At 38.4% G+C, this 25182-nt stretch overlaps 3 protein-coding genes across 5 annotated transcripts in view; 2 read left to right on the top strand and 1 right to left on the bottom strand.

The window, feature by feature from the left end:
- Positions 1–2909: 2909 nt before the first annotated feature.
- rufy1 (RUN and FYVE domain containing 1) lies at positions 2910–11123 on the top strand. Its single transcript, XM_030145567.1, has 17 exons — positions 2910–3266; positions 3553–3732; positions 3825–3942; positions 5207–5308; positions 5392–5515; positions 5593–5654; positions 5825–5960; positions 6112–6213; positions 6301–6417; positions 6520–6687; positions 6782–6879; positions 6976–7095; positions 8093–8222; positions 9262–9356; positions 9447–9495; positions 9585–9662; positions 9740–11123. The coding sequence occupies exons 1-17, from the start codon at positions 2936–2938 to the stop codon at positions 9878–9880; spliced, it is 2151 nt and encodes a 716-aa protein (XP_030001427.1). The 5' UTR covers positions 2910–2935; the 3' UTR covers positions 9881–11123.
- Positions 10481–17034, bottom strand: hnrnph1 (heterogeneous nuclear ribonucleoprotein H1). 3 transcript variants are annotated; one of them, XM_030145571.1, is made up of 11 exons: positions 16940–17034; positions 15814–15917; positions 15550–15705; positions 15302–15445; positions 14223–14361; positions 13193–13371; positions 12566–12678; positions 12290–12425; positions 12111–12194; positions 11431–11523; positions 10481–11269 (listed from the first exon to the last, which is right to left on the bottom strand). In XM_030145571.1, exons 2-11 carry the CDS (start codon positions 15893–15895, stop codon positions 11262–11264), a joined length of 1134 nt encoding a protein of 377 aa, XP_030001431.1. In that variant the 5' UTR covers positions 15896–15917; positions 16940–17034; the 3' UTR covers positions 10481–11261. The 3 variants fall into 3 exon arrangements, with proteins under 3 accessions (XP_030001431.1, XP_030001428.1, XP_030001430.1); XM_030145568.1 differs by having other exon boundaries at positions 10481–11265; XM_030145570.1 differs by having other exon boundaries at positions 11168–11265; positions 15814–15910.
- A 1956-nt stretch (positions 17035–18990) lies between these two features.
- The window catches only part of ankhd1 (ankyrin repeat and KH domain containing 1), a 29231-nt gene continuing 23039 nt past the window's right edge, over positions 18991–25182 (top strand). The window contains 2 exon segments of the mRNA XM_030145566.1: positions 18991–19436; positions 22342–22495. Coding sequence (XP_030001426.1) covers positions 19158–19436; positions 22342–22495 — 433 coding nt within the window. The 5' untranslated portion in view covers positions 18991–19157.

Here is a 25182-nt window from a genome sequence, read left to right as displayed (position 1 = left end):
ATACAAGTCATGATAAGCGTTTGAGCGCCATCAGGTGGTGGAACCAGGCCATAATATAAGTTACCTCTGTAAGCACTGAAGTGAAGTTTGCCACTTTGCTTATAATTCTTGATGTTCATTTAAAGTGACTTTTTGACTTTCAATCAGCTTTCAGTGTGAAGGGGAATTAAAATCTGATAGACAGTAAGTGTTTCATTTCCTAAAAGTTCGCCCAACAGTCACTGATGACACAAAACTGAAGACTGTAAAAGTGTTGAAGTATCAAACGGCTGCAAACAACTACCAGTTAAAGTCAAATAAAGGCTTCATGAACAAGTACAAACTCATTGTGTTAACCCATAAAGACCCAGTGCTACTTTTGTGGCAGTTCCCAAATGAATTTTTCTCTAGATTTAATCTTTCTTAAGGGATTTATCACCATTTATTATAATATTATCCTCTGTATTTTGTGGTTTTTCAGTTAAAAGCATGTATTTTCCTATATCTAATTCACTGATCATGTAGATGTTCATAAAAGCTCAGACTGAAATGGAAGGTTATTATATCAGAAACAGAGAAAACAGAAGAAAAGTTGTTGTTGTTGTTTTTTTTCAGCAAAGATTTCAATAATTGCATGTACAATACAGTGTCTCCTTCCACTGTCATTCATCCAACTCCATGGGTTTTACTGGCAAATCAATGTTATAGAAGATGACAGCGTTTCCATTGTAACGACGAAGCCTCTGAACGTCCAAATGGGTCGTATCTGATGACCATGAAAAGATGACAAACTGTATTTTACCTGAAATATTTCAACATATTGATAGGTTTAGTGGTTCAGAAGTTATTAAACATTTTAGATCAGTAGATGGTTTGGGTCACCAGTAGCTGTTTGGGTCTTTATGGGTAAAACCAGAACCTAGTGAACATGCACTGGAATATGACCTAATAATATGGCCCATAATTATAATATTATGCTAAAGTTTTCTCATGAAGTTACTGTGAAAGAAATAGTATAAAATACTAGAAACAGGTATTTAATTAACCATTATCTCAAATTATAATTAGTGAACTTTTCAAGTATATGTACCAATAACCTGCTATAATGACTTATTTTGATGCTTTTGTAAAGAGTAAACACATGTGATCACATCAGACTCACGGAAATCAGCAGATACTAATGGAGAGAAACTAATAACCATCTTCCTGTGCTAAATGTAACTCTTCATATTTAATTTGTTGCTTTCAGAAAAGCTACGATGTTTACAGGAAACAACATACTCAAGGAATCCAGTAATATGCAATGAGCAGACTCACATACAAATGAATAATATAACCATAGCCTATGCATTTCTAACATGCAGGAACTATTGAATTGTGGATCCATTAAACAACATATTTACTACCAGAAAAACCTATAAGTAGATTTTGTAAGATTGGAACAAATACAGTTGGAGAATGTCACAAAAATATGGGGATGTTTTATTATACACATCAAAAGTAGAATTAAATATTATTAGAAAAAGAAATGTAATAAAATTTTACTAAAAATGTGCCACAGGCTTAACCTCTTTAAAAACAGAAACAGTTTTATCACACTTGTCTGAACTGAACTGAAATATACATTAACTGAGCAAGTATTCAAAGTATACTTTTGCAGTGTACAATCTACTATAATGAAAAATATTTCTATGCTAAATACACTTCAAGTAAGCACATTAAAAACAGCTGAAAAGGTACAATATGGATTTCAGTATATTTTATTGTTAAGTTCATTTTATATGGGTACATTGGTACATGGGTACACCTTTTAGACTCCTCATGTTATTTTTGCACATTTTTATTTGTAATTTGCTGATCATCATGACTCTGTTACAGCTTATGGAAGGAATTTCTGAGAGAGTGTGTCTTTGTAGACATATACTGACTCTAATATCCGTTTTACTGCTCTTTTAGTATCACCACTGACTCTCTTTGCACCCTCTGGTGCAAGAAAGTGGAAATGTCAAAGATTAGCAATAACACTGACTTCATTGCATTAGTAGTTTTTGTGCGTCATTAACTTACATTGAAATCATATGTTGTAATTTCATATACAAAATACTAATGCAATCAAATCATTGTTGATACTTTTTAATATTTTCCCCCATCCACTATTCAAGATATAAGAATCCCTCATTTTCGGGGCATTTTTTTTTTTTCATAAATAACAGTAACATCATGTGTTGATATAAAATTTAATCTGACACAACCTAAAAAATTGTAATGCAATGAAAAATATCGTTTATTTGTTTAAAAAACAATGTAATTTATGAAAAAAACACTCAATATAACAGTGACATCATGTATTCAAACTGGCATTTAAAGGGATGGAATTCTGACAGTGATTGGATTTGTGGTAGTTTGGAGCAGAGCTGAAGTGGTTTCAGAGATTTATGCTGAAAAAAACATGTATGATGATTTCATAGCAGTTTTTTTTTTTTTTTTTTTTTTGCATGTACACTTTTGCTTGAGGCTGGTAAAGTAGAGCAATGGACAAGGGTTAAAAGACTGGTTTTTATTTTATCTATATCTTCCTGAGACTCAGGAAAGTGAAAGTTTGGACTTTTTTACACAATTGTCTTGATTGGAAACTGCATAATGCAACATTTTTTTCAAATAGTTTTTTAAAATAATTTTTTTTTAAATTAATTAATTTATTTTTTAATGGAATGTCCTTTGCAATGGACAGCATTTTCTGTGAAGTAAAAATATGAAACTTTTGTCCCCTACAAAGGACAAAAATGCATTGCTGGGTCTCAGGATATAGTAAATATTTACATCTCTCCAGTAGGTGGCGGTCTTAGCTTAATGGACTCATATCTGACCCACGAAGAAGAAAAAAAAAGCGCTCGTAGGGCGTGATTGCTCTGAATCGGTCACGTGATTGCACTGTGAGAGGAGGAGGGGGACAAACATGGCCGACGAGGCAGAGGAGGTAAACACAGCTGTTGAGCATAGCGAGGAGGAACAACAGTCAGATGAGCCCGAAGTTTCAGAACCCGCGACCGAGGGCGAGGCCGGGGACGGCGGCGAGCAGGCCGCGGTGGAGGAGCCCGCTCGGCCGGCGGCAGACAGCAGCTGGTCGGCTCCTTTGCTGTCTCTGGCTCGGAAGGCCACGGAGAGCATTAGCAGCGGGGTGAGCTACGCGACTGCCCCGAGGAACAACCTACAGGGCTCTGCTGCTGTCTCACCCACAGAAAAGGAGCCCGAGAAGGATTTTAACAGTACTTCAAAAAAGTTTCCAGGTAAGATGTGGCTGTTATTGACTTGTCAGTTCACTTTACTTCCTGCATTAGAGCTCAGACGGACAGTGCTGCAGACATAGAGCCAATCTCCCCACTTCCTCCTGGACTAGAGTTAGCCATCTGTCAGCTGTCAGGACACATGACTTCAGCTGCAAACAGGGATTTTACGGATCTGTGACTGTGCAAATCAGTCACATGGATCATACCCTGTCAATTCTGAAGATGCAACTATTGACAGACCACACCAGCTCAATGTTTTCCCTCCTCTTTGCATCTTTTTTTTCAGTTGTGCCCCCCAAAGATCACATGGCAATCGAAAGATCCAACCTCCTCAGCATGATGAAACTGAGCATCAAGGTGTTAATCCAGTCCTCAATGAGTCTGGGAAGGACTATGGACTCTGAGTACCCTCCTCTGCAGCAGTTTTTTGTTGTGCTGGAGCATTGCCTCAAACATGGGTTGAAAGGTGAGACAGATCACAAGGTTAACTTTTTGACCAGATTTTGATGTTCCACTTTCTGTAGAGCATTGCTTACTTTTAAATTTGCTTCATTGCAGCCAAGAAATCCTTCATTGGTCAGAACAAGTCCATATGGGGTCCTCTGGAGTTGGTGGAGAAGCTGTGTCCAGAGTCCGCTAATATTGCCACAAGTGCCAGAGACCTACCCGGCATTAAGTATGTAATAGCAAAGCTGTAATATATAGTACAGTGCAAAAGTCCTTGGCCAACTTTAAGTTTATTGGTTTATTAAAATTCTAATAACCACACATATGCATTTTTCATCATGTGTATTAAGATACAATCTGGATATATGGGAAGTATGTACAGCAGTAAAAACAAATGTTTCAATGAAAAAATAGCTTCTATAAACCAAAGTGGACATATTTAATGTGACCTCCCTTTGCAATTAAAATGTCTTTAACCTTTTTTGTTCAGACAATATGAGATTTACTGCATTTATTTTGTAATATTGTATACCAGGTTTTATTCAACACATGGCAGATGTTTCTAGCCATTTATGCTGCTTCTTGTCATGGGGCCAAGGGTCACAATTAATTGTCACTTTAACCATTACAACACAGTTAGTTCAGTTTTTTGTATGTCTTTTAAGCCTGTGCACATATTTCCTGTATTTGTTGTATCTAAAGAAAATAGAATATGAAATAAATATATATGCTGATATATTTAAACTCTACAAAAACATCAAACTAAAGTTGGTTTAAGACTTTTGCACAGTCCTGTAGATGTGCTTGGTATACATTTAACTCATATGCTTCACTTTAAAAGAGGTCCTCTGATGCAAGTAATAGAAAAAAGTGTCAAAAATCGACCACAATAATATCTGATGTTAACGTTATTGTCTAGTATTTTCATGTGAAGTCTTTTAACCAGCATCATGGCTATCAAATATTCACTCATTTTCAGACCTTTAACCCTTTAAATGATAGTTTGTGACAGGTTGTTGCTGACTCTAAAATAAAAAGTCACATTTTTATGTCTCTTAATTGTGTTCACAGATACAGACATTTCCCCTTTAAATATATATACCTCTCTTTGACATTGACACCAACATGCAGATACATCTTCTTTTACAGACATTTCATTGCAGGTCTCCAAAACAGAATCAGAGGCTGCACAAGACAGAATGTATATCAAACTTTGAAAATACTGGAAAACTTTGACGGGACTTTGAAAAACCTGCAGTTTTAATGGATTGATTTGTATGATCATATGGATCTGAGTGTTATAACTTTACACCTTTATTGTAGCTAAGGCTAAATTTCTATTAAAAACAAAATAAAATCTGACCCAGAAGAAACTTTGTATGCATTTGCACAGCCAAAACAATCAAAATATCTAATAGTAAAAAGCCTGTGCCATCCATCCTGTGGCACAAGGGTTAACTATTGTTTGTTTAATGTTACTGTTATTTTGGCAGGACCGGTTTGGGAAGAGGAAGGGCTTGGTTACATTTAGCGCTCATGCAGAAGAAAGTAGCAGACTACATGAAGGCTCTGCTGGACCGCAAGGATCTCCTGAGGTTGGTAATGTTCAGCAGTGTTAATACTCATCAAGGAACATTTTCAGATTTCCTTAATTTTCTATATATTTGTCTCTTCCCAGTGAGTTTTATGACTCTGGAGCATTGATGGTGGAGGAGGAGGGATTAGTGATGGGGGGGCTGCTTGTGGGCCTCAATGTCATTGACGCTAACCTCTGCATTAAAGGAGAGGATCTAGATTCTCAGGTAAGATTTGAGAAGGATTTCTATTCTCTGAAAGTGGATTGGGATATGAAATGACCAGTTTGTACTCTTTTATTTAGGTCGGAGTTATTGATTTCTCACTTTATCTGAAAGACCCTGCAAACAGTGAGACTCCAAAAGAGTGAGTGTCTACTTTCAGACTGACTCAGAATATTTTAGCTACCGTTTATCATTTTGTTTAGAACATCTCTTTTTTCAGTAGTCTGATCTGTGGTTTCTGCATATCAGATTACAAGCATACGCTGTCTTTGGTTTCCCCTTTTTAACTAATTTGTACCTTTTTGTGTGTAGTGATACCAAGATGACAGCCATACTGGATCAGAAGCACTATATTGAGGAGTTAAATCGACACCTAAGTGGAACTGTCACTGACCTTCAGGCTAAGATGGACTCCCTGGAAAAGACCAACAGCAAGCTCGTAGAGGAGGTCAGAAGAGCTGCTGAGTTTTCTCTTTGCTCTATTGAATAGTTTAAGCAACAACAACAAGAAATGCCTCTCTGTGTGACGTAAATGTAGCCTCTGAGGGTGTTAGGTGTCTTTGACTTGACAGATCAGTGTATGTTTTGCGTCTCCTCAGCTGACAGCAGCAACTGACCGAATCAACTCACTGAGGGAAGAACAAGAGCAGCTGAGGAAGGAGAACGAGTCCATCTTACAGTCCAGCCAGAAAAAGGAAGAGGTCAGAAAGCATTTGCAATCCACTGGAGTGAAACCAGTCAGAATATCTTAAAAGTACAGACACAGTATGATGTGTTTGTGTTTCCAGGCAGCCCTTCAGGACAGCCAGGTGGAGCTGGAGACGTATAAGCAGACCCGACAAGGTCTGGACGAGATGTACAACGTGGTGTGGAAGCAGTACAAAGAAGAAAAGCGCATTCGCCAGGTTGGTATCGAACAGGTCGACGAGTGGAACTAAAACTACCTGCATAAACCGTCATCCAGGGTCCTGAGGACTAATGAGCTGTGTTTGTTTTCATGATATTAGGAGCTGGAGCGTGAGTTGGAGCTGCAGGTGGGCCTGAAGCAGGAGATGGAGGTAGCCATGAAGCTGCTGGAGAAGGACACACATGAGAAGCAGGATACACTTGCAGCCTTGAGGCTCCAGCTTGACCAAGTGAAGACTCTAAACCTGCAAATGTTCCACAAAGCCCAGGTAGACCCACATGAAATCCCACTTTCTTCTTATTACAAAGCACTGTCAGGTTAAATTAATAACGCATATACGACCCCTGTGTTCATCACTTAAGGATTCGGAACAACAGGCAGAAAAAAAGCAAGCGGAGGCCTTACAGCTTGAGCAGAAGATGAATGAAATGGAGAAAACTATGAAGGACATGGAAAGAAGGTATGGAGGCATTTGTGCACATTACAGCTTGTGTGTGTAAGTCAATAAAAACAACAGTTGGAAAGATTACTTCAAATGAATGTTTTTGTATTACAGACTACAGAACTCAGAGCAGGAGCGTAAACAGAGCGACCAGTCAGACAAAGACTTGAGGATGGAGCTGGAAGGAAAAGTGGATGCTTTGCATAAACAGCTGACTGACCTGGATACACTCCGGTGGGTGAAGCTAATAGTCAGAAAAAAAACAAGACATAATTAAGTATATGGAGTGCATGTGTGTCTTTGCTTTATAGCTTATTTTAGCAGAATGTTTTATGCTGAGAAATAACTGAGTAAAAGGAAAAATCAGCGGAGGCAGTAACAAAAAAATAGACATGTTGACTCTGTTTAAAGATACAGTGCTTGATGGTTTTTAAGTGTCGCTGGGAAAAAATTCCATAATGTCGCTTGAGTTCATTGTAATTCAAATAGTCTGAGAGGACGTAAGACTTCTGCAGCTACTCCTTGCCTGTATTTTCAGGCTGGAGATAATCTATCATGTGACCCGGATTTTGTCTGGTCCATGGTGTTTTCAGACAGAAGGGAGTGGGTTGAAGGATAAATGCATGATTAACAGCTGTAATTACCAATCGCTGACCAGATTCTGTCTGACATAAACTGGATGCAATTCTTCTAGAACATGAAAAGCCTTTAGGTCGTCTATCTTCATATTTAGTCATTAAACTGCGAGTGAAATGAGTATATATTTCCAAATTCTGGCCTTTTTGCCCTCATACTTTGGCCCCTGCATCTTAAAATTGTCAAACTCAGCTAACTGGTGTAGAAGCAGTTTCTACAAAGATGGAGCCATGTCTCAGGAAATCACTGAGTCTGTTTAAAAAATAGAAACTGAGTAGAGCTAAGAGATCTGCTCTTTCAGGTCAGCTACTGGAGCCTGGAGTTGGAACCAAACATGGTGAAGCTTTTATGCTGCCCGCAGTTAAATGTCTCTCCAATATACCAATGTTTAAATAAAGGTTAAAGCATTTTATTATATCACACTGCAATTTTTTGAGTGCACTACTCTCTTTGAAAGAATTATTTGAATATAATTTTGTTATTGCATATTTCAATTTACTTTATTCAGTCATTTTTAGTCTTTTCATCTTTTGTTTGAACCACGTTAAACTGCCTGCATATGACAAACATGATGAATGGACTTTGTCCTACTCAGGCTGGGTTTGGAGAATGAGCTGCGCATTGAGAGGGAACAGAGGCAGAGTTTGCAGAAAGCTCTGCAAAGGGAGCAGGACAACAGCACTGAGCTCCGCACACAGCTGCAACAACTGCAGGGCCTACACACGGTCAGTGACTCCCAAATTTAACTACTGCCATTAAATACATTTAACCAGGGTAACAAGAGGGTTAATGTGCAGTCCTATTTGCACTAAAGTTAAAGGAAACAGTGTTATATATACCTCCTGTGCACATTAAACACTCTTAAAAGAGTGATATTCTGCTTTCTTTTTAAATGGATTTATGCATTTTAAAACATTTCCCTGTGGTCTACATAAACTGTAAATTCTATGCTTTGGTTTGAATTCATTAATTAAACTCCACAGGTCCATCTTCAACCCTATTTCTGTGTAATGACATGAGAAAGGTCGTTTTGAGTGTTGGCCCTTTAAATGCAAATGAGCCACTTCAAGCCCCACCCCCTCCAGGTTGATGACTGTGCTGCTCTGTCCCGTTCAACCAACAACTGAACATTTTAGGTAATCGGCTCGAAGTTTGGACATATTTTCAGTATGGACTACAACCGCTGCTGCTGACAATTATGGCGTACTCGGAGAAATGTTTGTCGGAAGTCTTGACCTTATATGTGCAAAGGTCGTGATGTAACAAATTAAGCAGGAATTAAAACGGGTTGTAGAAATCCACTGGATTTTTGCCAGAATGAATATAAAGATAGCTTTGCAGCACCTGGAGGGTTCAAATTCAAACTTTTGGAACTATTAGTCCCCAAATACACAAATAAATGTACCAAAGACTAATAAAAGTGGGTTTAGTGAAATATGACCCCTTTAGAATACTTCAGGTGACTTAATTCTCAACTAAACATGTTAATCCCCTGCAGATGTTAAGAAATGCAGTTTGTGGATTAGTTTTAACTTCCACTCCAGTGATAGTTTTTACCACCTCCTTAATAGTATTAGTGGAGAACTGTGACTTATTCTACAATTCTATTTTAAGTTATAGTCCCTCTTTCATTTCTTTTTAACTGTGTAATAAAGTAATGAGTAGATACACGTTTTAATCAAAATCATGCACCAAATACAACTTGTATATTAATAGGATTCAAGTGATTAACGACTTAACGGAGCTGTTACTGTGTGTTTCCAGGAGCTGCAGGATTTAAAGCAAGAGAAGCAGCAGCTCCAGCAGAAGTGTGAACAGCAGGAACAGGCTCTGCAGGAGATGGGGCTGCATCTCAGCCAGTCAGTGTTTTTGAGGTTTTTTGTTTTTTTTTTTTTTTTTAGAATTTATCAGTATCATTTCATACTGAGTCTTTATTTCTGTTATTGAAGGTCTAAACTCAAGATGGAGGATTTCAAGGAGGTCAACAAAGCACTCAAGGTAAAAACATGAGTTAAACCACTGATGCTTACACATTTTTAAATGTCTTGTGTAGTAGCCTCATGTTGTGTGCTCATTGTTCCCATCAGGGCCACGCCTGGCTGAAGGACGACGAGGCCACTCAGTGCAAGCAATGCCAGAAGGAGTTCTCCATCTCACGCAGAAAGGTAGAACCTCTTACTGGAATTCTGTTCTCACTTTTCATTGTATATTTTGCAGTGCCTTGATTCATTTGTTTTTGCAGCATCATTGTAGGAACTGTGGAGACATTTACTGTAACAGCTGCTCCAGTAATGAGCTGGCTTTACCCTCCTACCCCCGGCCGGTGCGGGTCTGCGACATGTGCCACTCCCTTCTGCTGCAGAGAAGCTCCACAAATTCCTGACAAAACACCACCGGAGCTGAAATGTCTCTATATGAACTTTCTCACACTGCACATACTCTTCCACTATGATTTTTAACATTTGTGTTTAAAGAAAACTTCCATCAGTGCTCAAGGAAATGCAATTTCTGCTGTTACCTGAAATTCAGGAACATTAATTCACATGTATTAAATAAGGGGCTGCCATAACACCAATGAGATGAGCCAATATACTTTATACAGACTGTGTTAAATAGACTTGACTTTGCTTATTGGTTGAAATGGTTTTGGATATTTGTAATCAGTGTTTAGTTGCAATTATATGGAACAAATCTGGAGTAACATCAGTTTAACCTTTTTAAAACATGTCTCGGTACTGTTGAATCATGTCATCGGTCTCATCTGTATCCACCTGTTTTCACAGCGAAGGCCCCACTGCTGGATCCATGCAAATTTCTGTAAATGATTGTAGAATGTTTAAAAAAAGACTATTTTAGAATGTATAACAAGTTTTGTGGATTGTTTCAACAGCTACAAAACATTTTCCCATGTAATTTGGATGTGGAGACCAACAGTTTTTTAAAATCTTGACATTTGATAAATAAAAGTGTTTTAAAATGCTTGTTTCAATTAGATATTCCAGACTAGTTTATTCACTTTGTGCACAGGAAATACAAATAGCATTTGAAGCAGTAGAAACCTTCATGTCAGCAGATTTGAAATTCGCCTGCTCTTGATATAGCCCTCATCTAGAAAAACTGCCCTGTCCACAATCACACCTTAAAACAAAAACATGCTCGGACCACATTGAACCTCAAATTTAGAATCATTTTTCAATTGGGGAAAAAAAAAAAAGAGACATGTATAAGATGAAACGAAGTCTACACGTCAGAGGATAGACATTTTCAGTTTGTTCATGCACTCAACACTCATGTTAAAGCCAACATTACAAAATGAGTTAACCTCGAGGAACAGTGAGGTGTTTGGAGAACACAAAAAACATGTAAAACTTCCTAGTAATGACAATTTAAAGCATGGTTTCTGTAATGTGACAAAACTGTGAGGAATGAGGAAGACAGACAGCACTTCTCTCTTGACAGTTTTGTGATAGATGACCATTTTCTTTCTTAAGATCATCTGAATAATAATAAAAAAAAAAATACAAACCCTACCCCTCAGTATTTAACACAACCTCACCTGACCCTACCCTTTGCTTGTTTACTTGGTGAGACATACATTTCCAGTCCTTTCAGCAAAATGCTGAGATTAAAAAAAACAAAGCACATAAACGTCAGGGAGTGAAAACAAACTCTACATTCCCCATCCTCCACCCAGTCCATTCATAGAGCCTCTGCTTCCACCTCCTCCACCGCCACCGTAGTAACTGCTTCCCATTCCGCCCTGGTTACCTAACAAGAGAGAGGAAATACATACTATAGGACCGAGGAGTTCATCAATGTGACCTACACAGACACGCTACATTTAACTCTGGACAAAATGATCTGGAACAGAATGTAGACAAACTATGTTCGTTATGTTCAACAAAGTAATCGTTAAGTAGAGCTGACACTCACTATAGTCACTGTAGCCACCCATGTTTCCCTGGCTGCTGTATCCTCCTGAATACCCTGAGCTCAGCTGGCCTCCGCTGTAAGACGACTGGTTCCCTGCACAAAGAACAGATCCAATCAGACATGAAAGAGAATCAAAGTGAAAATGACTTACAGCATATGGTATCAGGTATCGGACGTGAATGTAATGCTTTAAGACCTTAACTTTTTTTTTTTGGACAATGCACTGCAGGTAAATGAACATTAAGTGGTGTATGAGGTGCTATGCAAAGTTGGAACAATTAATATTTATATTAATATTAATAACAATTAACATTTGCTCAAAAGGTCAAAGTTAACAGACATCACTGACGATAGGTAGCAAAAACTGTTGGAAAAGGAGCGTTTCTTCAGCTCTAAAAGGGTGTTTTGTTTCAGATGCTCTTTGGATTGGGACAGATATGTACTCAGGAAATAAATAACTCTAAAGTACCCTAAAATAAAAATATTACAATTAATTTGTTGTTTCCTGAGTATTGATGATAGCTTTAAAAAGTTGTAACGTCAGAAATGTGAAGAGAATAGCTCAATGCAAAATGACAAAAATGTCAAAACATAAATAAAAACAAATGTAAGAGTATTAAGAATAAAATACAATTTTTATCCCAATTGATGCCACTCATTTATCAGCCTCTGACACTCACCCATGCCACCCATCATCTGACTGCCGTAGGCGCCGTTGCTGCCACCTGCTGTCGAGTTTAAGAATAGCTCCACATAGCGATGCTCTAAAAGGCAGACACATATTATGAACATCTGCCAGCACATGCAAGATTGATGGAGATTCAAGAGCTGTGAGGAAAATATACGGTCTTGAACATACGCATGTTGGCTTTGTCTTTGGACATGGCTGCCACTGCATCCTCATGTGTGGCAAACTCCACATCTGCCTCTCCAGTTACCCTCCCATCTGGGCCGATCTCAATATGGACCCGTACTGGATTTAACGGTGAGAAGAACTAACAAAGGGTGGAAACAAACCACAAATAAGTCACTTACACAAGTTTACAATGCATAAACATCTGGAACATCTCAATGCATTTCACAGATGTTGAGACAAAAAAAAAAAACAAAGATCAAAGTCACTTTTCTGACTTACATTGTAGATGTCTGTCTCTGTGGCTCTGTATGGTAGGCCCCTCATGTGGACACAGTGGCCTGTTGTGCTCTGGAAGGAAGAACCACCATCGCCATACCGCCCATCTGATACGCCTGAACATACATAATCAAGATTAACACAGGGTCTTATGGCAACTCTACTTCCTAATCTTATTTATTCTTGTCTGCAGTGTCAACATGAGGGGATGTAGGGTGAGTGGTTATTTAGAACAGGTAAAATCAGTCAATCTGATTTTAGTTCATTTCCTGTAAACTAGAGTCTGCAATTGAATTATTAAGTTTGGACAATCTTGCAGTCTGCCAGCGCAATTTAAGTCCATTTGCCTGTGTATCAAGGAAAACATACAGATTACTGGTCTTGTTGAAATGTGTATTTCTTCAACTAAACACATGCTTAAATTAACATTTCAAAAATAAAGACACACTTCAAGAATAAAGAAATCTAGTGACAATCATTTAGCATGTAATACAGTACAAATGTCTGCTCTGTGTAAGTGAATCCAACATATCACCAGTCGCACAAAAAACATTTTTTGATTATGTAATTACACAGGCTGACCTTCCAAACTGAGTAATTGTGAAACACTGCTGTTAACTCAACACGCACCTCCTCCATAGCCTCCACGACGCATTCTGTCATAGGATCCCCCTCGGCCCATCATGTTGTAGCCGCGACCACCAGAGGGCCGGTCATAGGGGCCCGGTCTCTGCATGCCCATAGGCTTCCGCTGGGGCTCGTAATGGGTCCGCACCTCAGCGCGGCTACTCTTGAAGATCTCTATGTACCTGAGAGAATAGACATACCACAGTGAGGGCATGTGGAATGGACCTGGCAGGACTGCATTTGCTCAATACTGATGAAACTGGGCTATGCAGATGCCGTCATGGTCTAGTCCATAGGTAGTTAATAGCTTAAATACTGTATGCTATCGGTTAGCAAAGAAACTTAAAGAATAAATATTAACTGAGTGTCAAAAAGGATGTTGCCCAAATTGATAAGGGACTTTGTGACTTTTACACTTTTCTTATGGTTACCTGAAGTGATATACAGATCTGATTAAAAATGGTATATAATAGAGCATCCTGTGTCCTTGCCATGACAGCCATTTTCTTGGTTTTAGAGGGGCAGAGAGGGCTCCAACCCTTCTGCAACCCACTCTAAGCATTACCTGTGGAAGTGGGCTCCAGATCCTTGTGTACAGTGGCCCTCTGATTTTACCACCAGGGAGACTCCTTACCATTTATCAACCTGGACTAATGTTTAGTGCTAAGACACCATTTGCTCTGAAAATCTTGCAGTATACCAATTTAGAATATGTCTTGTGTATGCATAAATAAATAAATAAATAAATAAATAAATAAATAAACATATACATATATACATATATACGTACATATATATATACATAATGTTTTGTTTAAATGGTGACCCAGCACTAATCTTCCCATTGAACATTGTGAAATGTGAGGCATATTTAGCTCTAACATGATATTTATTGTATGTGTCTGTGGCAAACATTACAGGTATGTTCAAGTTAGCGAAGGTGAATAGTGTCAGTTTTGTATTTGGTTCAGATGTTGAAGGTGCACACCATAAGAAAAGCAACTTATCCAGCCAACCAACCAACCATCCCCACCTGTGCCCTATTCTTTCCTTGTGTTTCTTTAGAGCCTTTTCAGCTATATCCTGTGAAGCAAACTGCACGAAGGCCTCCCCCGTACTCCTCCCCTGGATGTCCACCGGCAATGTTATCCCATTTGGCACGATTTCCAACCCTTCAACCCAAGGACAGATAACCCCAGCAGGGGACATATTAAATCACATGCCCAATCACAGAGATAACTTTCTCTAAAGAGAGAGATAGAAAACTTATGGAAAACTCTATACATCATCACACATACCAGTTCAGTTTTTTTCACCAGTGACTGGTCATTTAAACGACTTACATTTACTGTATTTTGGGGATAAAAATAGAAATGAGAGGAAAGAGGAAGAATATGGAAAAGGGCACTGTGTGGGACATCAGGCTAGTATTGGTGTGTTGATGAAGAGAGAACAAGGACCTGGTGAGTGACATGAGTTACAATTACTATTCGCCCATTAAGTTTCAAACAATCAGTTTGGATATTTATGTATATAACATGTTTGTCTAAAGACAAGGGTGTGGGATAAAAAGAAAAAAACAATGGTGCTGTGCCTATAGACTTTCCAATAAATGATGAGTTAGACCCATTCCATCATTAGCAAATAGGAAAAAAATGTAACAGTCGTTTTACAACATCAGACCCTATTGAAGACGAAAGTGATGAATATAGGCCAAAGATGAATATGATGGTCAAGATGGGATAGGGTGATTAAATAACAGATTTCTGCCTTAAACATATGATGTCGTCAAGTGATTTATCTTTTTAGAGTTTCCTTAGCTTCCTTTTCCAGCATCATTTTCTCGCTTTCACATATCCCAAAAGGCAAACATATTTTATGTATATTAAATAATTGATAATAGACAGTAATAGCGATTTAGTAATGTCAAAATGACTTATCAGAAAATGAGTTTGGTCAGTGTTTGCAAGAGAAAGTTAACAAGAAAAGGAAGATAAAAAAATAAAAAATAAATAAATAGAACAAAACAAAATCTAAAGCTAAAAATCTTTAGCCACCAACATAACAATTAGGAAATAATTAAATTAGTCACAGGGTTAGGCTATGTTTTACCTGAGAAAAACTGTACTATTTCCTCCTTGCTGCAACCAAAAGGAAGTCCTCGAAGCCGGACAAGTCCATCTCCTGCTGTCTCTGGACAATTTGGACCAGTGTGTTTCATGACCCAGTCCATCTCAACGTTGTTGGATTTAAACACTAAAAAAGACAGGCATGTTTCAATCAGTTATCACAGTAGAGGCAATCATAGTAATCAACAAAAAGTTGTCATTAAAAGTCCTATCAGCAGGCAGGTAGCATACCCTCCACATATCTGTGACCCATGGTTTCTCTGTCCTTCTTTACGGCAATCTTCAGATCTTCCTCTGTCTCTAACTCAACAAATGCCTCTCCACTGGGGCGTCCCTCTCTTGTGTATGTGAAGTGGATGCCACCACCATTGTTGACAATTTTGCAATCTGTATTTGAACAGCATTATTACTCTCACATACTTTGATCACATCATTTACAAAAAAAAAACAAAACAAAAAAACAAACATAACCTGAAATAATATAGAAATACTTACCTGAGAAAAACCTCTGGACTTCATCAACTGAGCAGGACCAAGGGAGACCTCGGATGCGGACAACATATCCCTCATCAGCCATGACTGGTCACAATACACAATACCTACAAGAATAATATTGTTTCAAATTAGGGGATCAGGACTAAAATATTTTTGATATATCAGCAATAATGCATCTGAGATCATAAACACTAATAGAAATTATATATAGAACACCATGCAACACATTAAAAATAATGCATTTAATTCATGTGAATTTATAGGTCAAACTACTTTTTAAGTCAAAGGTACAATCTAACTCTGTAAAATTAATATATACTAAATGGAAATTAAATTACAGTTGATTTCTTTCAAGTTAATTCATCACATGATGGAAACAAAAACGCAGGTGATGAGCACGAAACAAGAGGCATTAAATGCTTAGAATTTCAGTGTAATGTTACAGTACAGCTCTATTAAACAGTTGTAAGTGCAGCCTTACAGTTTTCCAAGGTAATTTTTAATACGTATTGATGAACTGCTTTTAAGTCAATTGTGATTCATTATATAGCGCCACCTATGGACACTGGATAACAATGAAAAACTGTTAGTATTGCATCAAAAATCCTCTTTCGACTATCGGCCTTACAATTGATGGATGCTATCTTAACATGTAATTTTGTACAAATTGTAAAGCAGTCATATTTCCATTCAATAGTTACAGAAAGACCTCAGCGACAGCCTCACAAAGCGCGAAGCCGGAGCCGTTCCTTGCATGGCTAACGACACAATGTCTATTCATTCGACAATACCGCAGATTTTAAAGCGTTTTACGGTGTATTTCAAAGGTAGCACAAGTCACCTTATGTTTACTGGTTGGTACTTTAAGTAATAATTTAATAAAGACTGCATGTTTAGCCTTTTGTACGTTCACTACCGCACCCAGACACAAGAACAAAAGCGGCCTTCTAAGCCTGCGCCATGTTATTAGCGGTGCTATATAGCTATCAAGCTAACATCCACTATCTAACGATTGTATGAATTAATCTTAAAAAAACAACCACCGGCTACATGATGTTAGTAAAGTTAGCACACGATTTCTGTTTTAGTGAGTCGATTTAAAATACTGCAGCATTATAAAATTTACCTGTTTACCAATACAACACGCCGGAATATGTATGACCAGACTTGCGTGATGCAGCTGAAACCTCGCGGTGAGTTGCCAGGTTCCTGAGAGCAGCCCCCTTTCAACCTCTACAAAATGACGCGCCAATCTAAAGTATCGGTTCAAACTGCTCTATAGTCATATTATTCAACAATTTCAACACATTGAAGCACATTTTCACGTACAACTGGGAATTATGTTGAGGCTATGAAGAGCATAAAAACCCTAGTTTACGAAAAGACATTTAAAGTAATTTGTATAGAACTGTGGGTTTTTCACTGACCTGGCAATCCCGTCTGAAGAACCGGGCGCCTCCGACCGGTCGACGTCCACGCCCAAAAATGATGACGTTGCGGCCCTGGGTTCTGGCAGGTCGGCATCTGCTTGGCTTATAATTCCATAAACACAAGTAGACTAACTTTAAGCGGTCAGGTACTTTTTATTTATGTCAACAGATGTAAACGACTAGGTTGGTCGTGGCTGGCTATGGAGGCTGCCTCTGATTATTAGATCACCTGATTAAATGTGTGCTTTCCATTTTAATTGCACGATAATTAAAATAAGATGCTGCTATGTTTGTATCCCTAAATTAACAATTAAAATAAATGAATACATTTAAAAAATAATATAAAACATTTGTTCATACTAATGAAACGTGTCAGAACAGGTTTTCCTCCTTTAACCAAGTCGACTTCAGCCATTTGGTTTTAGTATAGCAGTTTAGAGATCTAAAGCAACTGCCACCGGTGAGAAAGTGTGTCTGTTTTATGTTTCCACTTGATAGTTTGAGTCTGCATTCTTTTAATTGTAAATGTAACACTATTCACGGGTTATTTCACAACATAACTCGTTATTTCAAATAATTTCATAACATACTTTAATGTTTAAAACTGTGCAGCTTTGCCTTAATGTCATTAACATGAAATAACTGCTCCGTCACTGTTGATAAATAATAAATAATTGCATTAAAAAATAATAATGACTGCAATCTCTTTTCATTATTTAGTACATTTTAGGGAATACATTCTTACCTTTAACGTTAAGTGATGTCCTTTCATGTGAGCTGCATTGTAGATTCAAGTGTAAGTATTAATATGAACAAGATGTGTTGCAGTTATTTATGCAAAGTCTTACCTTATCATCGCTAAAATACAGTTTTATTATCAGTGGGATATCTTTATTCATAAATAAATATGAATAATAACACAACAGGGAAAGTCCATTCAATCCAACAAAAACATTTCTTAGAAGATCTCTTGGATAGCCAGAGTGATCAACTGATCCTGATTTTATGTTATTTGTGTTAAAGGACTTCTGCAGTACAGGACCACTTTATCAATATGATTCTGACAAAATATTGATATTTCCAGACTTGATTTTTTTTTCTAATCTCTTCTTGCATAACGATCTATCTTTAGTTTCACAATGTAACTACGTATATAATGAAAATACGTGACTATCTTTAGTATTATCCTATAGATGAAAACAGTCAAGCCAGGATACTAAATATTATTTGTTTTCATATTATATTTGTTGTCATCTATTTTTTCCCCCCTTTTCCTGTTCATCCATAACTATGACTGGTCACCTCAAATATCTACATTATCTCCGGCGTATTTCTAAAATCAAACCCACTAAAACATTAAAATATTAACTTCAAACAAGTGTAATTTGTAAGTTTCTGTTATTTACTGATATTTTTTATGTCATAAAAGTCATATAGCAAAAGTGAATAAATGAAAAAAACGCACCAATACTCTCTCTGTAGTTTATTCATCAATGTGAGTGCCTAGTAAGAGTTTACCTTAACTAGTGAAGCTAGCTACCAGTTAAGTTGGCCTACCATGTCATGTCTTGACGTTCGTTCTACAGCCTCGTGATATTGGTAAACCTAACATGACGTTGCGGTCTCATGTTTGATAAGCATTTCTACCGACCAATTGAAAGTCGAGCTTATTTCGGCTTGACCAATAGCTTTATCAGACTTACCCACAGAGGCGGTCTTTCTGAGAAACAGTGCGTATCGGGTTAGGTTGTTAGAAAGTTAATGGCTGGGGGAAAGAGATCCTCCTCAACCCTCGCTTCGGGAGAGTTTCTGGATTCCCTGAAGTAAAATCACGCAAATATCCTGAAACAAAGAGCCTGGACGGACGTTTAAGTCAACAACTAGCTCGTTAACATACGTATCGTGAACATAAGTATGCAGGATGCAGTAGCCGGGACGGCAATGCTGACGGACGGCTTCGAGGACGAGATTGACTCGGTGACTCCTCGCTCCCCAGTGGCAGGGATGGGGGTAGGAGCGACACCAGGAGGAGTCGGACTAGGGGGCATTGGGATTGGTGTAGGTGGAAAGAAAGTACGTTTGTACGGCGAACCAGGCGGGCCTGCTGCAGAGAGACTGGATTTCAAACTAGCGGCCGCGGCCGTCCTCTCCTCGGGTCCAGGATCCGGCAGCGACGAAGACGAGGTTTCAGAGGTAGCTACGCTAAGCTAGTTAGCTAAGCCTAACCAGAGGGCTAGGCAACATTCCTCTCCTTTGCGCGAGCTGGCTGCTAGCTAGCGTATTAGCTCGCAGTTGGCAACCACCCCCTCCCAGGCCGCTGAAATTACGTAAATTAACCCCACACCTTACTCAAATAACACTTCTTGTCAGTTCAGGGGCTTATGAAGTGTTTGATGTCGAGAATGTTTGTTGAGACACTAGCAGTTGGTCAGGCTAACCGGTTGAAATGTTTTATTTATGCAGCGCAGGCTGTGACCACGGCCTAGTTCGGGTGGTAGCGACGGCGGCCTCGTTCGGTGCTGTCGTCTCGCAACACCCATCACAAGTTTGCAGCTCTTCCAACAGCTTTTCAGCCATAGCAAATGGAAGATACCCGTTAACCCACGGACGTACACGGCCAGCTATCTATCTGCCATTTCGTAGTTGTGGTGCAATTACGTCACTTTTCCAAATCATGTAAATTATCTCTGATCGTCCTTAAGCTAACTTTTCTATACCGTTAGATTAAGCTTTCCTCGCGGAACTACCCGGATTTTCGACAGTCGGTGTTGACAAATAAGCCTGTTAGGTTTTTTCATCCTTCTCCTCTGTTGGTCAGACAGCCACCACTACTATGTCAAGTTGATTTGCGTTGTCACAATTGAGAGCAGCCAGAGTTCATGTTGAGAGGTATCCGATTTTCCATGTGCTAGCAGTCTCACACGGGCACAGGTGTGATGGCATCTTGTCCTATCACATAATCATATTGTAGACATGCCGTAGATTAGTTCCAATAGACTGGCAATATTTTTCACTGTACATATTTGATTTTATTCTTAAAAATTACCTTCTGACATGATAAAAACACCTCAAAGGGGATAAGACCCAAATAAGGCTGATAAAGAAGGTTGCCAGACAAATTTGTCAAATGCCATTTAATAACCAAATCGGTTCAGCTGCTTGTAAGATGCCAGTTTAAAAACACTGGGATTTCCGCGTCAGGGTATTGCCATGTAATTAGGTTTATCAAATCATATGGCTGGTGGCAGACAGGAATCAATGTGTCAGCCTGCTTGATGGGTGATATTAATTTTCAGTTAAATACATGGTGTTTGTAACTTAGTCAGTCATTATGAAGATACAGTATTCCCTTTTCATTAAGGAGCTACCTGTTGAGGTATCCCTCAGACTCTTGTAGCTCTGACTAATAACTGACAGAAGGGTATCTGTCAGAAATGGACTTTATCCATGGCACTTATATATGATAGGATATATGCAAGGATTTCAGATACCAGTGTCTGTGTATTCCACTGTGAGCATCCATCAGCTCTACTAGTAGTTGCAAAAGAATCTATCAAGTTTGACAGTCACATCCCAGGCAGTCTAATTGAGTCAGACTGCAAGTGTATGGCTACTATGTCATGTTTGTTCACTCTCCCAGCCTAGAATGTCTGTCTGAAAGGGAGTATTTGTTGTGGTGTTTTACCCCAGTTCAGGACTCGCTCCTCTGGGCTGTAGCTAAAATCTGAGCCCCAGGATTAAGCAGATGCCATTCTAGGCCTTTCCAGCTCTCTGGATACCAACACTCTGGGAACTGTAGTTCATTAATAGTGAAGACTGATGTCCATTGTTGATTATAAAAGCCCTCGTAGAACTACATCCCCCATGGGTTGTTGTGCTTTGCATTCCTATCGTATAGCTGAATTCCTCCACATTGCTGAATGCTGACTCTCTCTCAACATTTGCTCTCTTGGCTAGACCCTCAAATCCTACTGCAGTATGGATGAACACAGCCAGGGATATTTCCTTTTTTTGTTTTTTACTTTTTGGCAGTGATTTTTGTGAAATAATTTCTATTTTCTTGCACCAAAATTGAAATCTTTTCTTTTACGTTTGTTCTGTAAGTTTCAGTGTCTGACCTGTCTGTCACTGTAAAGTTAACATGCATACTTGACCAATTAACTTCAAGTAAGTTTCATTGTACTTGAAATATCTCACTAGTAATAGTTACCGAAAGATGCTGTTTGTAATCTAAATATAAGTATCAACAAATTAACAACACAAAAGACTTTGAAACAAAAACAAGTTGGCTTATAGTTTGCATTGCTTTATTGTTTATGTTTGTTGTTTTTCTGATGATGTGTTCACATCAGTCATTTTAACAAGTGCAATCTAAATCAGGCCTGTTCTTTTTCTATCGTTGCTTTTAGGTGATTAACACAAAATCTTGTCAATTATCTGAATATCTTTCACCCATATCACACATGTGTAACGTCTGTATTAGTGTATTGGTAAACTATAACTTGTATATACTGTAAAGGTGAAGAGAGTTTTAGTAATATTTAACAGACCGTCAACTGACCACAGTTACTCTTTCAAACATAGGTTGTTTTTTAAGTAAAGTTTATAGTGGTTATGTTTACAAAATGGTTTTTGAAGGATTAAATGTTAGTAAGACATACAAGGCTCAGGTATGATACTGTGTTTCTGTACTTGGGCAGCTGACTCTCAGCTGAATCTCTTCGTGTGTGCAGGGGTTGTAATTCCTGGCAGTAGCACTTCCTGCGCTGTCACCTTCTTATCCCTGTGCTCTCTTTGCTTTCCCTGTGTTGAAAGAAACAGTAAATAAACAAGGGCAGCATGCCTGGTCTTTTTATAGTTGATGTATTTGTGTTGGTGGCCACGTCTTTACAGGATAAATGTAAATAATAAGTAATGTATTTAGCAACATTTTCACCCATAGAGTGGTATGTTTACTGTTACACAAATGATAAACTTATGAAAATTCTACCCTCTTTTTCCTTGCTAGCTCCTCTGTAAAATATAAGTTATTGAACAGAAGCCAGCATTAAAGTCAATATTAATAATTATTCTTCTCCTTTTGCACTCTCTCTCAAAGGTGGAGTCCTTCATTCTGGACCAGGAAGACCTGGATAACCCCATCATGAAGACAGCGTCAGAGCTGCTCTTGTCCAGCGCCACAGATGGAGTAGATTTGAGAACTGTTGATCCAGAGACACAGGCCCGACTTGAAGCTCTACTGGAAGCTGCAGGTATGACTGCTCTGACTGAGCTTCATTCAGCAATGCGAGATTTGAGACGTTAATTTGGTCATTTGTACCCTATTGACAACATGTATGGCAATCTTACCAGTTGCAATTTGTGCCTTAACAAGCAGTAAATATTTTTTCCAGGCTAGTTCAAATTTCACTAAAAGCTTGGGTTTTATTCTTTGTCATGCCTAAGGCCATGAAGAGGTCCTGCTGGTTTTACAAGTTTCATTTCAGCATAAAGGTTGAAAATGATTTAGGTAAATTAGTTTGATTAGAACTTGTAATCTAGGTGTAAGAAGCATCCGTGTAGATTAATCCATTAGGGCTGGGTGTCCTGGCCTCGTTTGGGCTTATGAACATTACCAGGTAGATTAACGCTGCAATGCGCTTGAGCCTCCACAGCATGTAGCGAGCCCATGTTGGACGGCTAATGGCTTACCTGATTCTATTCCCCTTTCTCCCTGACTAGTCAGACCAGATGAGGTTACATAATGATATTAACAGCAATGTTAATAACGTTAATGAAATTAGTGTATTTTGACAAAGATTTGTTCGATGTCCTTTAGCATTTGTATAAGACAGAAGTGTCATCGTGAGACCCTGTCTTCATTGACTACATGAAAAACAAAATGAAGTATTTCAAATTAGCATTCAGAGCATCTCCATATGTCTGTAGTACCTGGCATTAACCTGATGTTGATGTTTGTTTGTTTTTTTTACGTCCATATCACTGGACAAACCTTTGTTAGTGTCCTGCAGTTTGTCAGCTAAGCGTCATTATATTGTTGATGTCGCAGTGTAAAAATATTTTATAAGAGAACATCAAAGAACTTAACAGAATTTACTTTAGGGGGTATCAGACACAATTGATATACCAAATTGGCTTTTCTAGTTCCTGCTTTGTTCTTCTTTTTGCCAACTTTGCCAGTTTCACTGAGCCACACAAAACCAAATGCTGTCCCTGTGTGTGATTTTTAGATATCACCTGAAACAGTATTGTAATACAACAGCCTTAACTTCTTATGTGCTTTATAACATGTGATGGAAGTATAGTACAGTGGAACCACTTTCAAAACAATAGAGAAGAGTGAACTGAGTTTTGACATTTTGCTTTGTCAGAGCATGTACAATAACTCTTCAAACTAGACATAGGTAGTTGATATTGACAGAATTATTAACTATTAGCTTTTTCCTCCTCTGAAGAATTATGTCAATCTGTAAAAATCCCCTGCCGGTCACCCTGTGCTTTAAACATAGGCAGAGTTGATGTTTCGTATTAGAAGCTAACTGTTTGTTCAGTGATTTTTAAATCCCTTGCTGGCTGATTGTACACGCATAACATGTCATCAAACAGTCACACCCCTCTCCTTCTGTGCTAGCTCTCCCTTTTACACAGACGTCAGTTCAGCTCTGTGACAACTTCACCCACTGGCTTAAAGGTGGAACGACAATGACCCTTCATTCCATGTTCATACCTTTTTTTATAGAGAACAGAGAGGCAGAATTAAAGGCACCACATTCCCGCCTGTGTAAAAGGAGCTTAAGTGTGCACTGTGCAGCTGTAATACAGCCAGGTGTGCTTTCACGTTTAAAATGGGCAGTGCTCTGCAAGCTCATTTCCCCATGATCCTCACAGTTCTATGGCCAGCCTTTGTATCGCACACAGTGAGCCGGGTTGTGTTTTCAGATGAGAGATGAGACAGCGCTGTCGAAATCGGGATCAAGTTCTGAACAACAGCAGGGGCAGTTATTTTAAAAAGACAGGCTCATCCCACAGTACCGCACCCTATTTTTATGTTAAAATGATATTTAAAACAAAAATACACATGTTTTATATTACTACCTTTATCATATCACAATAACGGTCCCCATTATAGTTGCCCTTCTCTGTCAAAGCATAACACTAATCCCCAAAACACACCGTTAAACTCCTGTACTCTCAACTTTCACATGGTTCCCCTAAGGATACTATAGAATGTAGGTATTTGACTTGAGAAGGTGTGTCCATCTTATTTCTAAAGCACCTTGCATAACCAAAGTGTTATTGATGCATTCAAGTACTTTTAAAAAGTAATATGAACCTTTGGTAAAATAAAAATCTAAGAAAAATAAACTACTCAACATGTTTTTGGAATTTACTGTTAATTTAAACCTGTTAGAAATTCACTAGATTCATGGGGCACAAGATCGGAATTCAGGTTTAGGGATGTGACACCCCAAACTAACACTCATTACTTCCAGTAAAATTGAACCCTAACCCTTTTACACAGGTAGGTGACACGATGCAAAAGTTTTGTGTTGGTTTTAATGGTTGTAAAATTGAACAGATAGCTACTGTTTTCTGAACTATGCAATTCAAACATGACTCACTGAAGATGATTTTAAAAAAATCTTCACGTTTGGTCTGATGTGGAATGTGTTTTAGCAGCACAACAAATAAATAAGTCCTCTCATATCCATTTTGACCTTGATATGCGCTTTAAAGGGGTTAAACTGTTATTTAATTGGTCATGCTTAGTGGAGATGGGAAGTTTCTTAACCTGGTCAAGACATCTTCATGGAAGACACTTGCAAACTGTTTTGAACCACACATTCCACTGTAAATCATTGCTTAATCTGACATACCAAAAAGGCCACACGTGTCTAAATAATGTGGACAGAAACAATAAATTAGTATCAAATACAGA

This window comes from Sphaeramia orbicularis, chromosome 10, assembly GCF_902148855.1.
Source record: "Sphaeramia orbicularis chromosome 10, fSphaOr1.1, whole genome shotgun sequence".
NCBI lineage: Eukaryota > Metazoa > Chordata > Actinopteri > Kurtiformes > Apogonidae > Sphaeramia > Sphaeramia orbicularis.
This window is presented reverse-complemented; position numbering and strand designations above follow the sequence as displayed.